The sequence below is a fragment of the Pelobates fuscus genome, chromosome 1 (genome assembly GCF_036172605.1).
Source record: "Pelobates fuscus isolate aPelFus1 chromosome 1, aPelFus1.pri, whole genome shotgun sequence".
In the NCBI taxonomy this organism is placed as follows: Eukaryota; Metazoa; Chordata; class Amphibia; order Anura; family Pelobatidae; genus Pelobates; species Pelobates fuscus.
Window position 1 is genome coordinate 27,937,212 of NC_086317.1, and position 18,646 is coordinate 27,955,857.

The window sequence follows — 18,646 nt, forward strand, 5'->3', positions numbered from 1 at the left end:
ATATAGGAAAACCCTTCCAAGAACTGAGAAGGAGAGTCCTACAACATGTGAATTCCATCTCAAACCTAAACATTTCCACTCCTGTCTCCAATCACATAAGGAACTCGGATGCATCTCATCTTACGTTTCAGGTTTTAGAACGTATCCACCTGAACACTAGAAAGGGTAATTTTAATCTCACCCTATTAAGGAAAGAATCCAGATGGATACATGAATGTAAGACCTTATCCCCCTTAGGACTAAATGAAGAATTTAATTTTACCCCCTCTTTCACAAATAAATGCATAATTATTCATTATTAATATTAATTTTGGTCTATTACAAACATTCTATTTTCTAAAATCTTAAAATCCTAAAAACTTTCATTAATGTTACATTTTAGTCAACAAGTTTAGGAATCCACTAATATATCTGCACTAATCAGTAAATAGTTTAGCAGATAAACGTTGCTATGTTCGTTCAACTAACTATGTCACTATTGTTAATCACATTTAAGTTAAAATAATGACATTACTGTCATTTTGATAACCACTGTTACTTACACTTTTCCACTTTTTTTTTCTTTCTTATAATCAATCATTTTAATATTCAGTAAAAAAAAAAAAAAAAAAAAAACATAAGATTCAGGTAAACATAGGGTTAATTTGTCAATTATTTCTTAATGGTTGAGATTCCCTCCCCAAGCTACCATTGGTCAGAATCCTGAAAATCTCCCAATCAATTAAGAGCTTATGATTTAAATACTCCTATACTTGCCTGCATCTGGTTCCCCTCTGATGAGCTTCACTGGCGAAACGTGCACGTCAGGGGCTCTGGACACATACTGACACATTATTGGTGTCGGCACCTAACTCTCTGCTTATCAATTGCTAAATTACCGACATCAAGTTCTTTCATGTCCAGCATCTCAGGAGTGCATATTGGAGACTCTTAACACTAATTTTGTGTACTCTGTACATACTTTATTTCTCTTTCTTTTTCCTTTATTATGTTTATGGGGGGGAGATTGATAAGACCAGGCATTTTATTAAAGGGTGCCCTCGAAGGCACAAGACTCAGGAATCTTTATTCTATACGCCTTCCTCTGTCACTGTCTGTATATTTTCTACCTAGGCAACCTGTTACAAAACTGTTTGTAAACCCTCTCTTTATACTTTGACCTATTATTTAGATGCAGCTAGCACTTAGGCAACTTGTGTGATTTTTAACCGGTTAACTGCTGCCTGTCAGCAGTCCTTCACAGGTGAGCTACTACTTTGTGCTCCGCTGTGGTCAAGCATAAGATAACATCATTCAGTGCAGGCAGCCGTTGTTACACTAGAATATACTGCTAGGTATCTTGCAGAAAAAACGGAGTCAGGTCAGCAACCCCTTATTTTATACTTTACTGCTTGACAGCAACCTTTAATTTATTATCCATACGCTGCTATGATCTAGGCAGCTTTTGTGATATTTAACTGGCTAATCGCCGTCTGTCAGAAATCTGTCTTAGCTGAACCATTATCTTTGATCTTTCTGAGGTTAAGCACCATAGAACATTATCAATTATTGGATGTGGAGTTAACCCGTGTCGTTAGTTGTACTATCATGTAGGGATTTACTTATCCATAAATCTTTTAACTATTGACAGCACTGGTTTAGCAGTTGCCTTATCTCCCCCCTCTTGTTACAGCTATTAGTGATATATAATACAGTATCACTTCTATAACTTGGGAATACACTGATGTTATATTGTTGCAAAACAGTATTGCTTCAGCATTAGTGTTATTATGTATACACTTGTACAGCTTGTATAAGTAGTCTGAGTTTTACTCGCTGTATAGTCTCCACTCACTCCTGCTGTTCATATTATTATTTTTCTTTAATATATTTTAGATTTATTTATTAAAAGTTACTTTTTAAGCCTACAATTTTCTCAGTAAATCATACACAGTTAGAATGGCATTTTTTTTCTTTTTTGGTTTATTCTCTATGATATTCACCATTTAGGGGTTACCCCCCTTTTTTGTGCCCTCTATCTTGTGATATCTAAATTTTGGTCCTAGGTTAATTCTTTTTGTTTTCTTCATCTAATACTTCGGAGAAATAACTAATAGATGGAAAAAAGCAGATCAGTAAAAATAAAATACATTTTTATATATTACTTATTCATTAATAATATAATAGATAAAACTAAATAGAATGATTTATTTATTTACTACCCCTTTTCTTAATTTTATTAGTGATATATAATACAGTATCACTTCTATAACTTGGGAATACACTGATGTTATATTTTAGCAAAACAGTATTGCTTCAGCATTAGTGTTATTATGTATACACTTTTACAGCTTGTATACGTAGTAACAGAGTTTTACACGCTGTATAGTCTCCACTCACTCCTGCTGTTCATATTATTTTTATTTTCTATATTTTTATTTTTATTTTAGATTTATTTATTAAAAGTTACTTTTTAAGCCTACACTCTTCTCAGTAAATCATACACAGGTAGAATGGCATTTTTTTCTTTTTTTGCTTATGTTCTCCAAAGTAGATTTCTGGGATAACAAATTGAGAAAATATTTATATTTTGCAGTACATTGATTTTGGCAGCCTTACAGTTCATCTGAATCTTTCTTCTGCCTTTGACACTGTCGATCATCAACAGCTTCTTCGCATTCTCCGTAATTTTGGTCTATGGGATACTACTCTCTCCTGGTGCTCCTCCTACCTCTGCCAGCGCTCTTTCAGTGTTTCTTTCTCTGACTCTACCACTTCCCCCCCCCCCCCCCCCCCCCCAACCACACTCTGTCGGCGTCACCCAAGGTTCTGTCCTTGGTACCCTACTGTTCTCTATCTACACTGCCTCCCTTGGTAAACTCATCAGCTCCTTTGGCTTCTGTTATCATTTCTATGCGGATGAAATGCAACTCTACCTGTCCTCTCCTGATCTCTCTCCGCCCATCTTGACTCGTGTCTCTGACTGCCTCTCTTCAATTTCCAAATGGATGGCTGCTCACTTCCTTAAACTCAACCTGTCAAAAACAGAACTTCTGTTCTTTCCTCTCTCAAGTATTACTACTCCCGTGTCTGTCTCCCTCCAAGTCAACGGCGCTACCATCACCTCTACCTCGCAGGCTCGCTAACTGGGTGTTCTTTTTGACTCCAACCTCTCCTTCATCCCTCATGTCCAATCAATCGCCAAATCCTGTTGCTTCCATCTCAAAAACATAGTGCGCATTTGCCCCTATTTAACCCCGGATGCGGCTATGGTGCTGGTCCATGCTCTTGTTCTCTCTCACCTGGACTACTGCAATACTCTTCTCAGTGGTCTTACGTGTTCCCAGATTGCACCGTTTTTGTAGGGTTATTTTTCAAAGTACTCTCTATCTTCTAAGTCTAGTCATCTTCCTATGATTGATAACAGAGATGCAGGTTACACCAGTGGCGTACACACACTCCATGGGGCCCCGGTGCGAAACTGATCCGTGGCCCCCCCTACCCTGACCCACTCCCCCCTGACTGTGGACCCCCCACGACACATACATACAGACACAAACAAATACACACACCCCCGACAGACACATACATACATACACACACGCAGACACATACATACAGAGACACACACGCAGACACATACATACAGAGACACACACAGACACATACAGAGACACACACACATACACACAGAGACAGACACACACATACACACAGAGACAGACACACACATACACACAGAGACAGACACACACATACACACATACAGAGTCACAGACACACACATACATACACAGACATACATACAGATACACACACAGAGACACACATACAGAGACACAGACACACACACATACAGAGACACAGACACACACACATACACACACACAGAGACACAGGCACACACATACAGAGACACAGACACACACACACATACAGAGACACAGACACACACATACATACACACATACAGAGACACAGACATACACACATACAGAGACACAGACATACACACATACAGAGAGACACACACACATACATACACACACACATACAGAGACACAGACATACACACATACAGAGACACACACATACATACACACATACAGAGACACAAATACACAAAATGTTTCCTACCATGTGTGACTTTCCCTGGGGTCCAGTGGTGGCTCAGCCTGATGGGAGTCAGAGTTCCCACTCTGACTCCCTTCTCCTTTCGGTTTCCTCCCGCGCGGGCTCTCAGTATGCTGGGAGGAGTGACGTGCGGTCACTTCCTCCCAGCCATGATGACGTAATCACAGGGGGCCCGGTCGCGCTCTTAAAGTGCCCAGCGCAGACCGGGCCCCCTTACAATCCATGTCCATCGGGTGGCCCTGATATCATGGGCCACCCGATGAACCCCTTAACATGCGGCCCCGGCGGTTTGCTGCACGGGCCGGGGCCGCAAAGCATGGCAGCTGCTACCCGGTCGCCGGGGTCCGCCACTGGGTTACACTGTACATCCACCAGGTCTTGCCCTGCTCCTACAAGGCACTTCCTGTGTGAGAGGCTGTTAGTGAGGAGAGAGGAAGTGATCTCTCCCACTTCCTGCCCAGCCTCACAAACAGACACTGGAGGAGCTGGGACAGAACTGCGTTTTATACACTCTATAACTATTCCTGCAGCTCTACTATCAAGCATAGGAGGCTACTGGACTGCAGATGACACTGAACAAAGCTCCTGGTAGTTTCTTCTCCACATCAGTGTACCTAAGCTTCAGAAAGTGCTGAAACCAAGACGCCTGAAGGAAAGTGCCCACTCTGTCCAGTTTGGTCTAAATTGAAATTTGGCAGAATTTCAACCTATTGGGTGTCCTTTTGAGTTTTTAAATTTGTTATCAAACTTCACCCAAATTCGGAATAAACTGAATAGCTCAATAGTAGCCAATACCAACTTTTAATTTACAGAGAGTTGTTGTTCCTTTTTTGTTAAAGGAACACTATGGGCAAGGTTTTTATTCATCTTAGGGCTTTCCTGGCAAGTTTCAGATTTATCCAAAAATAAAAAAACATAAAAAAAAAAAATCAAACTGAAACATTTTCAACTGAAATTCTTCAGCACCAAAACATTTGAAAATCTAAAATGTATCATTTTGAAGGACTGTTCAAAAGTCTAATAGTCTGTTACCAATTTCTGCTAATTCCACCTTTATTGCATGAATCTGCCCCTTTTTTACACAAGATGCTGCCAAGGAGCTGGTCCATACTCTTGATACTTCTCACATTGACTACTGTCATTCTTTCCTAATTGGTCCATCCTGAAATCATACTGCCTCTCTACATTCCATAATGAATGCTGCTGCCAGGCTTTATTTTCTCTCCAATTGCTCCTCTTATACATCAAACATTACATTGGCTCCTCTTTCAAAATGGCATTGGCTACTATATAGAATTCAATAGACTAATCAGTGACTTATATATGTATATTGCTTATTTGTATATATATATATATATATATATATATATATATATATATATATATATATATATATATATATATATATATATATACACACACACACTTTTTTTTATTATTTTTCAATTTTTTTTCATCGACTTTTTTACTACATATCTATGGGGTACATCAATTATAACCATGAACTGAACAGTTTTCACTAGGAACTCTCTGCATTCCCATATTTTAGACACTTCACAGAATAGAGTGTTTAATTATGATTTGGGGAACTCTAGTCTGTCTAGAGTATTTAGGAGAGGTATCAGGATATGTGTTTTGTGTGTATTAGAAAATGTTTTTTCTTGTACATTGTACGTTTTAATGCACTTTATGTATTCACACACACACACACACACACCACAGTGGTATGTTGAAGCACTAGTCACTTTAGATGTGTACTTTATTTATTTGACACTTTTTGTCTTCTGATGGTAAGTTTTCCAAGTCCATTTGTTTACGCTTATATATTTTTGTTTCTATACCTTCAGATCTGACAGTTTGTGGCAATACTTTATCAATGAATAACAAAAACAATTTTTTTTTGTGAATACTATATGTGGAGTGCGGTATCATGTTTATTTTCTGGTATTATTTTTACTACATTATCTATTGATTTTAGGAAAAAAAAAGTTATTTTAAGACCAATACTGACATTTTTAAATTTCCTGAAAGCTAAATAAAACTCACTAGTGATTTCCTTCAGCTTCTGGATAGCTGGTTCTTCAAAGGTCTTGATGTGTTTCCGTACAATGTCCTCAAATGTTTTAAAGTTTACAAATCCAATAAGTTCTCGGCCACGATGTTGAGACTCATAAGTATCCATATCATCTCTTAATGAACGTGGAACTGAAATACAATCAAAGTTAGATTTACACAGTTTGCTACCACAAAGCCAGTATTCTCATCAATGCCCATAACCTAAATTGTTAGTCTTCTAATATCTCCTCCACTGCTGTTGCAATCCAAAACTGATTTTAAAGCAGATATGCACCAGACTCCCTATCACTATCTCAATATGGAAAGTGGGGAGGGGTCTACCAAAATGGTGGTTGTCAGCCTTAGGTGCATGCATAGCAGATTGACAAGTGTGGCAGAACCCCTGCCTGTTTGTGGATTCCTTTTTATATTATGTGCATTTGCCTATGTTTTCGTGTATTGTGCCCGCTCCCACGAAGGGAATCCATTCCCCTCCCGAACGGGGACCACCCCGATATCTCATTTAGAATGTTAGGTTAGAACGTTCCCTCCTCACAACATAAGTGTCAAACCGCAAACCGCAAGGGAAACAATTAATGAGTGCTCCCCTGGGTGGCCACCAGTTCGTTAGATGAACGTCAGCCAAGAGGAGCATTTGTGATTGTTTCCCGACTCGTTCTTCTCACGAATGAGGGCCTCCCCGGCGCGCCATTAGAACGTTCACACCAATTAATGAGAACGCTCACACTCGCAACCTAGGTTTGAAACAGCAAGGTAAGTAATTAATGAGTGCTCCCCTGGGTGGTCACCATTTGAACAGCCGAACGCCAGCTAGGGGAACCATTCATACCCTCGAAAGGAGACGCTTACCTTGTCTGGGTTTCACACCGTGACCTCGTGAACAATAGAAGGACCACTGTGAGGGTCACTGAGATTGGTGTGGGCATGTTTTGGGCACTGGCAAGTTTGGCAGGCTTTCCTGAGCCTGCGGGACAAAGAGACCAGCTTTTTTCCCATGGGCGAGCTTTTCTGTGCTTGAGAGACAAAGGGACAGCCCTTTTTTCTGCACCTGAACTCCCAGGCACAGAGGCTCTTGGAAAGAAGACACCTTGGTGGCTGGGGTGGGAATCCCTGTGTTCAGTGGTCCCTGGGGAGGGGGGGAGTATCCTAGGATGGGACCCTGTATGGTTGTGTGGTAAATCCCTTGCATGGGGTTATGCATAAAAGCCGTGTGTGACCAATAAAATTGTGTTGTACCTCCAGAACTTGGTGTTGTCCAGTTACTGGGGGAAAATGGGTCTCTTACTATTCTAAGTGGTTCTAGAATGGCTGAAGGAAGGAATTAGTGGAGGTAACTGGTCGGGTTACCCGGGGTCCAATGCAAAAAGTAACTGCATTGACTAGGCCAGTTCAGAGCATTTCATGTACAAAGCGCTGCTGAAGCACTCTTATAAGGGCTGAATGCCCTGAGCTCAGTTTGCACAGCAGAAACATGTCTAAAGATAAAGACATTTCACTGATGAATCTATTGGCGAGGAAACAGAGAATAAACCAAACATCAGCCCAAATCAAGACTGTCCCTCCAAATCTGAGAGTGGTAGGAGGTCTGTTTTTGGTAAACTGAAAGGCTGTATGTAGAAACACTGGTAGGATATGTATTTTGTGTGTGGGAATGCTGGTAGCCTGTGTTTGTTTTGTGTGGGAACAATGTGTTTGTGGGAAGAGTGGGACCACTGCTGGTGTTGTGCGCGTTTTGTGTCATGAAATGCATATAACACGGTGAGCTGGTTTCAACACGTCTTTATTGCAGAGCTTAATTGAGGTGAGACACCATCTTCAGCAGCAGCATTACAAATGACAGTTCGTACTAACAGCCACCTTTCTGTAATGTCAACCAGCCTTTCATCACATCTACTTCTCTTTAGTGACAATACTTTTTTTTTTTTTTTTTTTTTAAAGCAGACAAACAAAACAAATAAACAGAAGAAATAACTATACTATACTGTAATAACTATACTATCTTGGACATTGGGGTAGACTACCCTAGTCAACAGTGACTATGGAATTATTCTGCCCTTTCTTCAAGTCACTGTTCTTATTATACTGCTATCTCGGCAGCACGCTGGTCGCTTCACAATTCTACCACTTGAAGTCATTTTGCAAGGATCTTCCCCAAGTCTCTGTGAGAGTGGTTGTTACTCCAATAGAGGAAGTGCTGTATCCACACTGGGCTCTTGTCTTGAGAAAAGTGCACTTCACATGACTGGGGATTACCTAATTGTTTACCTGTAAGGCTCACTATTTACCCAGACTCAGAGCACTCTGAGTCAAATTGCAGGGCATGGAAAGGCTTTATAAGCCTGCGGAGCTCAGTCTGCGCAGTCGCTGAATGAAGATGGATTGTTTTTCCTAGCGTCCGGATTTGTTTTTTCAGCGTGTTTTTTTTTTTTTGCCCTCGGGCCTTCTTTTATTTATAAGTTCTACAGGCTTTTTGGAGTTTAATTTGGCCTTTTCTAGGGCTGAAAAGATAAGTTTTTAGAAAAAACAAGACATCAAATGGTAAGTATATATTTTTTTATTTACAGGTATTTAGTTTTATTGTTCCCCCTCTCTATTTTAAGGGTGAGGGGGGTAGGTTGGGCTTTATTTTTAATTTTTTTTTTTGTTGGGGGGGTTTACGTACTGAACCTTGTCACTGGTTCCTGGAGGAGCCTGCTGGCCAGCCTCTTACCCTGTGACTTTAAAAGGCTCTGTTCATGTGAAGTATGTACTTTTGTACTCCAGACAGAGAGACTGACCGTTAGCACTAATTCTCTGGAACTTTTTGGGGGCATGGGACCATGTGCATGGTTGGTCAAAAAGATTTCCAGGAAATTCCTGAAACCCTGAACTGATCTGGGTGATTTTTGGATGTTGGTCACCCAGATCAGGGCTATCAGGGATGTAACATTTGTGGGGTTTTATGTATTTTTAGGGTGTTTTAAAAAAGTGTTTTTTTTTTTTCTGTGCTTGTACAGTTACTGATACAATTGTCTCCCAAGCAGAGGCGAAAGATTGTGTGCTGTGTGTGGGAGTGTCGTGCCTTGTAACCTTATTGTTATTGGTCTGTGAAGTTGCAAATTGTCCTCCACAAGGTCCCTGTGGGCGTACCCCTTGCATGGGGATTGTCAAATAAGTCCAAGTGTGGCTCCCATTAAACAGAGATTTGTTTACCCATTCATGAACTCTTGGCTCATGTTTGGGGGATTGGAGAACTATATTCACTCTGGTGATTGCTATATCACAGTACTCCCCTGAGTATAATCACTAGTGATGTCGCGAACATAACATTTTCGGTTCGCAAACGGCGAACGCGAACTTCCGCAAATGTTCGCGAACGGGCGAACTGGGCGAATCGCCATAGACTTCAATAGGCAGGCGAATTTTAAAACCCACAGGGACTCTTTCTGGCCACAATAGTGATGGAAAAATTGTTTCAAGGGGACTAACACCTGGACTGTGGCATGCCAGAGGGGGATCCATGGCAAAACTCCCATGGAAAATTACACAGTTGATGCAGAGTCTGGTTTTAATCCATAAAGGGCATAAATCACCTAGCATTCCTAAATTGTTTGGAATAACGTGCTTTAAAACATCAGGTCACTTCACAGTGACAGACCAAACTCCCAGTTTAACGCACCGCAAACAACCGCAAACAGTCCATTTGCGCAACCGCAAACTCCCCATTTGCACAAGGTTGGATACCAAGCTAGCCATGTCCCGTTCCTTGTCCTCACTGATGTCATTGAAGGTCTCTCTTCCTCCACCCAGCCACGTACAACACCAAGGGTCCCCGAAAGGTGACAACAAGCCCCCTGGGACGCCTGCTGTGTTTGGACTTCCACCTCCTCAAAGCCACCTTCCGCCTCTGACTCCTCTTCTTCAGACTCCTCTCTCTGCATTGCCTCTCTCTGCGTTATTATAAGGTGTGTTAAGTAGTACTATTCCTATCAGTTTAATCCCTGTTACGTCCCCTATCAGGGGACGTGTATATAAGGCATCGATTTTAGGAACCGGGAGATGGAAAAAGATGCTTGGTCGGTCCTCCTACTTCAAATTTGGGGTACTGCGCATGCAATCTAATGTGCCACCAGATAGGAGTGGTGTGTTAATTAGTACTATTCTTATCAGTTTAATCCCAATGTCACGACTACTAGTGTGGTCCAGCACGCAGAAACTATGTAAACATATACATAGGCAACAAAAGGAAAATAAAAGGACAGAGCGTAAACCAGACCTTAGAATGGCCGGACTAATACGCTAGAGACAGAGAATGGTCAAAGGGAAAGCCGAGGTCAAGGAAGCCAGAAAATACACAATACCGTTTACACAAGCCAAGTCAGGGAAACCAGAATTCAGAATAACCAGGTAAAAGCCAAGATCAGGATACCAGGAAATCAGATTCACAATGATAAAGCACTCTCAGGAAACCAGGAACAGGAAACCACGACAGGGCAAGGTACTGGGGTGAGCTAGGGATTTAAATATCACGCAGCGGGCCGGCAGCCGCGACACCCTGTTACGTCCCCCTCATCAAGCCTTTTTTAGTCGAATGTATCGCCCACTGTCAGACCCTTCGGGATCTATCCCTCATTCATCTTAATAAAGGTGAGGTAATCTAGACTTTTTTGACCTAGGCGACTTCTCTTCTCAGTGACAATACCTCCTGCTGCACTGAAGGTCCTTTCTGACAGGACACTTGAAGCGGGGCAGGCCAGAAGTTCTATTGCAAATTGGGATAGCTCAGGCCACAGGTCAAGCATGCACACCCAGTAGTCAAGGGGTTCATCGTTCCTCAGAGTGTCGATATCTGCAGTTAAGGCGAGGTAGTCTGCTACCTGTCGGTCGAGTCGTTCTCTGAGGGTGGACCCCGAAGGGCTGTGGCGATGCGTAGGACTTAAAAAGCTCTGCATGTCCTCCATCAACAACACGTCTGTAAAACGTCCTGTCCTTGCCGGCATGGTCGTGGGAGGAGGAGGATTACTTTCACCTCTTCCCCTGTTAGATTCCCGTTGTGCTGTGACATCACCCTTAAACGCTGTGTAAAGCATACTTTTTAATTGATTTTGGAACTGCTGCATCCTTTCCGACTTGCGGTAATTCCGTAACATTTCTGCCACTTTCTGCTTATACCGGGGGTCTAGTAGCGTGGACACCCAGTACAGGTCGTTCTCCTTCAGCCTTTGTATACGAGGGTCCCTCAACAGGCACGACAGCATGAAAGACCCCATTTGCACAAGGTTGGATGCCGAGCTACTTATGTCCTGTTCCTCGTCCTCCGTGATCTCTCTGAAGGTATGTTCTTCCCCACAGCCACGTACAACACCACGAGTACCAGATAGGTGACAACGAGCACCCTGGGATGCCTGTTGTGATTGGTCTTCCTCCTCCTCCTCAAAGCCACATTCCTCCACTGACTCCTCTTCCTCACAATCCTCTTCCAGCGTTGCCGCAGGTCCAGCAAGCGATGCTGATAAGGCTGTTTCTGGTGGTGATGGTGACCACAACTCTTCCTCTTCACGCTCATCCACGGCTGTTTCTGGTGGTGATGGTGACCACAACTCTTCCTCTTCACGCTCATCAGCACTCTTCGCAGGGCATGCTCCAGGAAGAAAACAAATGGTATGATGTCGCTGATGGTGCCTTCGGTGCGACTGACTAGGTTTGTCACCTCCTCAAAAGGACACATGAGCCTACAGGCATTGCGCATGAGCGTCCAGTAACGTGGCAAAAAAAATCCCAGCTCCGCAGAGGCTGTCCTAGCACCCCAGTCATCCAAATACTCGTTAACGGCTTTTTCTTGTTGGAGCAGGCGGTCGAACATTAGGAGTGTTGAATTCCAACGTGTCGGGCTGTCGCAAATCAAGCGCCTCACTGGCATGTTGTTTCGCCACTGGATATCGGAAAAGTGCGCCATGGCCGTGTAGGAACGCCTGAAATGGCCACACACCTTCCTGGCCTGCTTAAGGACGCCCTGTAAGCCTGGGTACTTATGCACAAAGCGTTGTACGATCAGATTACACACATTTGCCATGCACAGCACATGTGTCAACTTGCCCAAATGCAATGCCGCCAACAAATTTCTTCCGTTGTCACAAACCACTTTGCCGATCTCCAGTTGGTGCGGAGTCAGCCACTGATCCACCTGTGCATTCAGGGCGGACAAGAGTGCTGGTCCGGTGTGACTCTCTGCTTTCAGGCAAGTCAACCCCAAGACGGCATGACACTGCCATATCCGGGATGTGGAACAGTACCTGGGGAGCTGGGGGGTGCCGTTGATGTGGAGCAGCAGAAGAGGACTCAGCCGAGGAGGTTATGGAAGAGGATGGAGTAGGAGGAGTAGTGGAGGTTGCAGCAGGCCTGCCACCAACTCCTCTGCAGAGCCACGCATTCCATGCTTGGCAGCCGTCAGCAGGTTTACCCAATGTGCAGTGTAGGTGATATACCCGCCCTGACCATGCTTTGCAGACCAGGTATCAGTGGTCAGATGGACCCTTGCCTCAACACTGTGTGCCAGACATGCCATTACTTCCTTTTGCACAATCGAGTACAGGTTGGGGATTGCCTTTTGTGCAAAGAAATTTCGGCCGGGTACCTTCCACTCCGGTGTCCCAATAGCTACACATTTTTTGAACGCCTCAGACTCCACCAGCTTGTATGGTAAAAGCTGGCAGGCTAAGAGTTCAGTCAAGCCAGCTGTCAGATGCCGGGCAAAGAGGTGACTTTGTGACATTGGCTTCTTACGCTCAAACATGTTCTTGACAGACACCTAACCGTGGGCAGATGAGCAGGAACTGCACAAGGCGAGAGACGGAGGGGCAGATGGTTGAGAGGGGGCAAGGAGGACAGCAGTGGGTAACGTGGCTGAAGATGCTGGACCAGGAGGAGGATGGCGGCTTTGAGTTTGTGTGCTGCTTGTACTCATAGGCATTTGTGACGTGCGATCATGTGCCTTCGCAAAGCAGTTGTACCTAGGTGGGTGTTGGACTTCCCACAACTCAGTTTCTTTTGGCACAGGTTGCAAATGGCATCGCTGTTGTCAGAGGCAGACACACACAAAAAATGCCACACTGCTGAGCTCTGCAATGACGGCATTCTGGTGGTGGCAACAGCATGCGTTGCTTGGAGTGCTTTCTGGCTGACCCCGGGTGTCGATTCATGCTGTCTGACTGTGCCACTAGCTCCTTGCGACGACCTCCCCCTGCTTTCAACTTGTCTCCTTCTCCTCCTCTCTGTCTCCCCATCTGAACTTTCCCCCTGTTCTTCTTCTCTTCTAGCGGGCACCCACGTGACATCCACAGACGTCATCATCAACCACTTCACTTGTATCTGACAACTAAGCAAAGGAAGCAGCAGTGGGTACAACATCATTATCATCACACCGTGCATCCATGTGTGTAATGCTGCCTGACTGAGACATATCCCTGTTATCTACATCCTCTGGCAGGCCCTGAAATGCACACACGTGAAGGAAACTGACTGCTATTATATTACAGTCAAAAAAGTTTTGTGTTTTTCAAATGCAAGCTATTGTGACACCAGTGAGTGAGTGGTGGCACTGGGCATGTGGGCACAGTATATGCTGTGAGCCTGACACAGGCTGGCAGGCAGGCAACTGCAATTACATTACACAGAAAAAAAAAGCAGACTGATGTTCTAGCCCTAAAAAGGGCTTTTTCGGGTGCTGTCCTTACAGCAGAGATCAGATGAGTCCTTCAGGACTGTAGTGGACACTTAATACACTAGCCTAGCCATCAATTTCCCTATCAAATCAGCAGCAGCTACACTGTCCCTCCTCTCACTAAGAATGCAGCTTCACATCGAATTTAAATTGGATGCTGTCCAGGAGGTTGGAGGGTCTGGGAGGGAGGGTCTGCTGCTGATTGACTGGAATGTGTCTGCTGACTGTGAGGTACAGGGTCAAAGTTTACTCAATGATGACGAATAGGGGGCGGACCAAACAGCGCATATGTTCGCCATCCGTGGCGAACGCGAACAAGCGATGTTCGCCAGGAACTATTCGGGACATCACTAATAATCACTAGACCTTATAAGAGCTGTTACTGCTACACTCTCTGAACCAGGAGAGGTCTACCCACTGGAAGCTGGATCCTGGTATTGGGTCCAGGGTGGATGGAGGACAGTGAGACCCCAACCAATCTGCAGCGGTTTGTGGGGTTTACAGTGGTTATGGTGTTCCAGTACAGTGCTTATGGTGCTCGCAAGTACATAGGAAGCAGTGATTACGGAGTTATCCGGTCAGGGTGCCAATAGGTCTGTCACATTGGTAGGAGCGGTGAGATGGCTTCCTAGGGTGAGGAGAAGCATCCTAGAGACACCGGTAACATGGATTATATTGAGGGCAACACTAGCATTCGTGCAGCGCCCCTGGAAGCAGAGGTCCCCAGAGGTCCCACAAACTTGGAGCAGGCAAGTATGGTGTCCTCTGACTCTTGCTCAGAGTTGCTGTTCGAGGTGCGGCAGCGACTGGCCTGGTATGGTCCTATTGTGTCGATGGAGACCTTCCAGGCGATCTGGAACCAGGTGACCATCGAGAGACAAGCCAAGCAAAACCACACGTTCTTGATGGCTTAAATGGGGGGAGGAAGTCTCCAGCGAAAGGAGGTTTGTAGCAGCCGTTTGGCAGGGGTGGTGCAACTGATCTATGAAGAGGCGCCCACCGATTTAATTGACTTTACATCAGAGGATGTTAGCCTCTCTCCCCAGTGGCAGCCGGAGGTACCCGAACTAGAAGACCTCATAGACTGGTCCTGTGAGGAACCCCAACTGGCAGGTGGAGATGCGACCGAAGTTTCTACACCGCCCTACAGGGATGCTGGGCAGCCGGCTCAGATCCCCAGCTACAGCCGGAGTTGCCAGGAGTAGGGACAGTCGGTCCTACTCCCCAGCGGTCGAGTATGTAATTGGGATAAAAGACAGTCGGTCTCTCTCCTCAGCGGTAGTGTTTTCTACAGGGAGTGGAGACAATCGGTCTCACTCCCCAGCAGCAGTACGCATTACAGGGAGCGGAAGGTGTCGTCCTTCCTCCCCAGCAGCAGAGTGTGTTATTGGGAAAAGAGACAGTCAGTCTCTCTCCCCAGTGGCAGACAGAGTCACATGGAGAGGAGAGTATTGTCCACCGTCCCCAGCGGCATGGTGAGTTACAGGGAGTGGAGACGGTCTCTCTCCCCGGCGGCAGACAGTGTAACCGGGAGAGGACTTTGTCGATCCCTCATCCCAGGAGCAGCAAGCATCCCTGGGAGTGGATGCTTTCATTCACATGAAATTTCAAACCGACCTAAAACTACCGAATGCCGACCTAACACGAATGGACAAACTATACTCATTCTGTTAAGACGAAATTCGACAGTTTTGTCGGCGTTGTGTCTATATAACAGGACGTTTGGGAATAGTGAAAGGAGGAAAGGGTGAGTATTGTGGGAAAATTTATTTCACCCACAGGAAGTGGGTTAAAGCTGATCAAGCATAGAAAAAATACATAAGACAAAATAGTCCCTACTTTGTCTTATGTTTTAAAGAAAACTAGATCAGTTACAAAGAAACGAAGAACAGGAAGTGATATGGGAAAGGTAAGTTCGGCATGACAGTGCTGCTTTAACTCTGCATTTGTGCTTGACGCTGTTTATGTTTTTAATACAGATAAATGAACAGCTCACAAACAAACAAACAAACAAACATTCAGTTCCACCATATGGCCATATTGTGTTAAGCCCACCACTGCTTCACAGTACCCCAATATCGGTGGGTCCTTTACAAATTCCAGCTTAAATTCCAAATTAAATAGTGCTAGTGCTAAATAAACTAAAGTGTATTATAATAATCTGTCGAAGAACATTGTGAATATATATAATGCAAAATGACGAAATGAAAATTATTATTAAAGTGACATTACCATCCAAAACCTCAAATTTATACTTTACACAATATGGCCATATGGTGGAACTGGATCCCAATATTTCTTTGCTGACGTGATTTTAAGTAGCCTTATAACATTTAAAACTGCATTTTTATGTGTGCACTGTTCCTTTATCTGTATTGAATATAAATTTTGATCTCATTGCTGGGTGGGCCGGGTGGGCCCCCTTATAAGCTTTTTGTCTTTGCTGTTCTTGTTTTGTCTGCAAACTAGTACTTACATTTTGCACAAGATTTTTGTAGAGTAGCTTCCCAATAACTGAAGTGCCTTCGAATGTTAGTGAAAAGTTTTAAACAGCCATTTATGGTCTCTTCTTCTCCTTTTGTTGCATTCTTGATTTCACTTGTAAAAAGATTAATTTTCTAGAAGAAAATTACCATAACTAATCAGACACTTGGGTTAAATTATGTACAAAACACTATTCAGCTTCTAAGCAATTTTTAAATTGTACTTTGATATATACATGCATGCACATATAGATAGATCATTTATTTATACCTTTTTATATTTCAAATTCAAATAGCTTTAGAGGAACATACAAATGATGTAAATATCTCTCAGGCACAAGTCCAGGACAGGTGGAATACAGTTAGAAAACATCTAGGCTACTTGAGCATATAGCATCTTATGGGAAACACAGCAGAAACATGTTTTTCCATGTGATCGTTTTAAAATCAAAACGGCAAGAAAATGTGCCTATTAGTGTACTGCAAAATATATACATAACAAATATTATGTTTATATTTTTGAAATTGGACGAAAAAATGATCGCCTAAATTAGGATAAGTCTACTAGCCACCACTTAAAAGAGTCTTTGGTTTACATCCTTTCTCACCCGTCATTCCTCCCATACCTCGTCCCTCTGTGGATCCTTACACTGGCTTACTGTATCATGTGTCAATTCAAAATACTAACCCTTACCTATAAAGCTCTAACCAACTATAGCCCATCTAACATTTCTTCACAGATTCATAGATAAGCCCCTTCTTGGTCTCTCCGCTCTGCCAGTGACCTTCTCCTGTCTGTTGCTCGCACCCTTACTGCTAACTCGCGCTTGCTGGACTTCTCGCGGGTGGCTCCCTTCTTTTTGGAAGAGCCTGCCCACCCCCATCAGACTCTCCCCTAGTCTTCAAATGTTTAAGAAGTCCCTCAAAACACATCTGTTGAGAAATGCTTATGGACTCCCAGAGTAACTTATCTATACTTATCCAAATTTGTCACTCGCTCTCCTAAAAGAGCCATACTCCACTCTCACCTCCAGCTCTGATACTTTTCCCCCTTGTTTGGTGGCTGTCACCCTTGCAGCCCTGTTATGTATTTGTACCCCACCTCCTCTAGACTGTAAGCTTGGTTGAGCAGGGCCCTCATCTACCTATTATTCCTATGTCACTGTGTAATTTTCTCATGTATTGTAAATTCACCCCCTTTCATAATATTGTAAAGCGCTGCAGAATGAGTTGGCGCTATATAAATACCAATAATAATAGTAACCCTAAAGCACTCCAGCTTGCTTAAGTGCTTTATGTGCGAAGAGTGTGTCCTCTTTTATTCATTTTTAGAAACAGGCACTTTTGTAAATTAACATTATTAACACCCACATTCCCTTGAGCAGAAAGCCGGTCCTGGTTTAGTCAGTTCAGTGGAGTTAAATTCAATTGCCCAGAGCACCTGCCTTGCAAAGACTTCTCATTGAGCTGCATTGGGAAGTCTATGATTGGACAGCCACAGAAAGTTGGGGCGGGGGTTCGTAGGGGGAAGACTTGCAAAGGCTAAATACAAGAGATCTAACTTTTTTAAGCTGTTTATAGATATACCCTCACTGAACAAATGCATGCTTACATTGATGGTATATCTATTTAACAGAGATTGTGTATTTATTTTTATTTAGACAATGGAGTGTTCCTTTAATGAGAAGTCAGATGTCACATAAGCTTACCCTAGGTGTTTTTCTCTTCTAACTATGGTCTTATTTCAACAATATTACTATTTTAATTATTATTATTTATATAGCGCCAGTAAAATCCTGTAGCTCTGTACAATGGGTGCAAAACTCTGTTGAAAATTATTGACTAGATTTGGACAGATTTTTTTAGTAGCCAAACCCAATAAATAGGTTGGTAGATAGAGAAAAATAAATCTGATAAATGTGCTACCAAAACACATTTATCAACCTTTTTAAAAAAAATGAAATAGATAAAAGCCTTTGGAGGCACTATGACCCCCACATTAGTACAAGGGGAGGTTTAGTCTTCCCCCTTGCCCCCACTCACCATGCCAAGAATGGGGGCATGTCCACCTAACAGTGAGCAGCCACTGGTGACTGGGCAGCTATCAGGAGGGGTCTCTATTGTCCCCCCTCATCCTCCACCCATAGGTGGCGAATGGAATCTATTCAATTTAATGGGGGTGAAATAAGGCCATGCAAATTTCGAAATAAGTTAGACTTCCCTGTCAGAGTGCATAGAATCCGAACAATCAGAGTGCTCGGAATTAAATTGAATA

The 18,646-nt window shown here is 43.4% G+C and overlaps 1 protein-coding gene across 1 annotated transcript in view; it reads right to left on the reverse strand.

The window, feature by feature from the left end:
• LOC134602290 (interferon-induced GTP-binding protein Mx3-like) overlaps positions 1 to 18,646 on the reverse strand; it is a 74,147-nt gene that overhangs the window by 25,172 nt on the left and 30,329 nt on the right. The window contains exons 8-9 of the mRNA XM_063447040.1: positions 16,365 to 16,506; positions 6,160 to 6,318 (exon numbers count right to left, since the gene is read on the reverse strand). Of these exons, the coding sequence (XP_063303110.1) occupies positions 6,160 to 6,318; positions 16,365 to 16,506 (301 nt within the window). The remainder of the gene's footprint in view (positions 1 to 6,159; positions 6,319 to 16,364; positions 16,507 to 18,646) is intronic.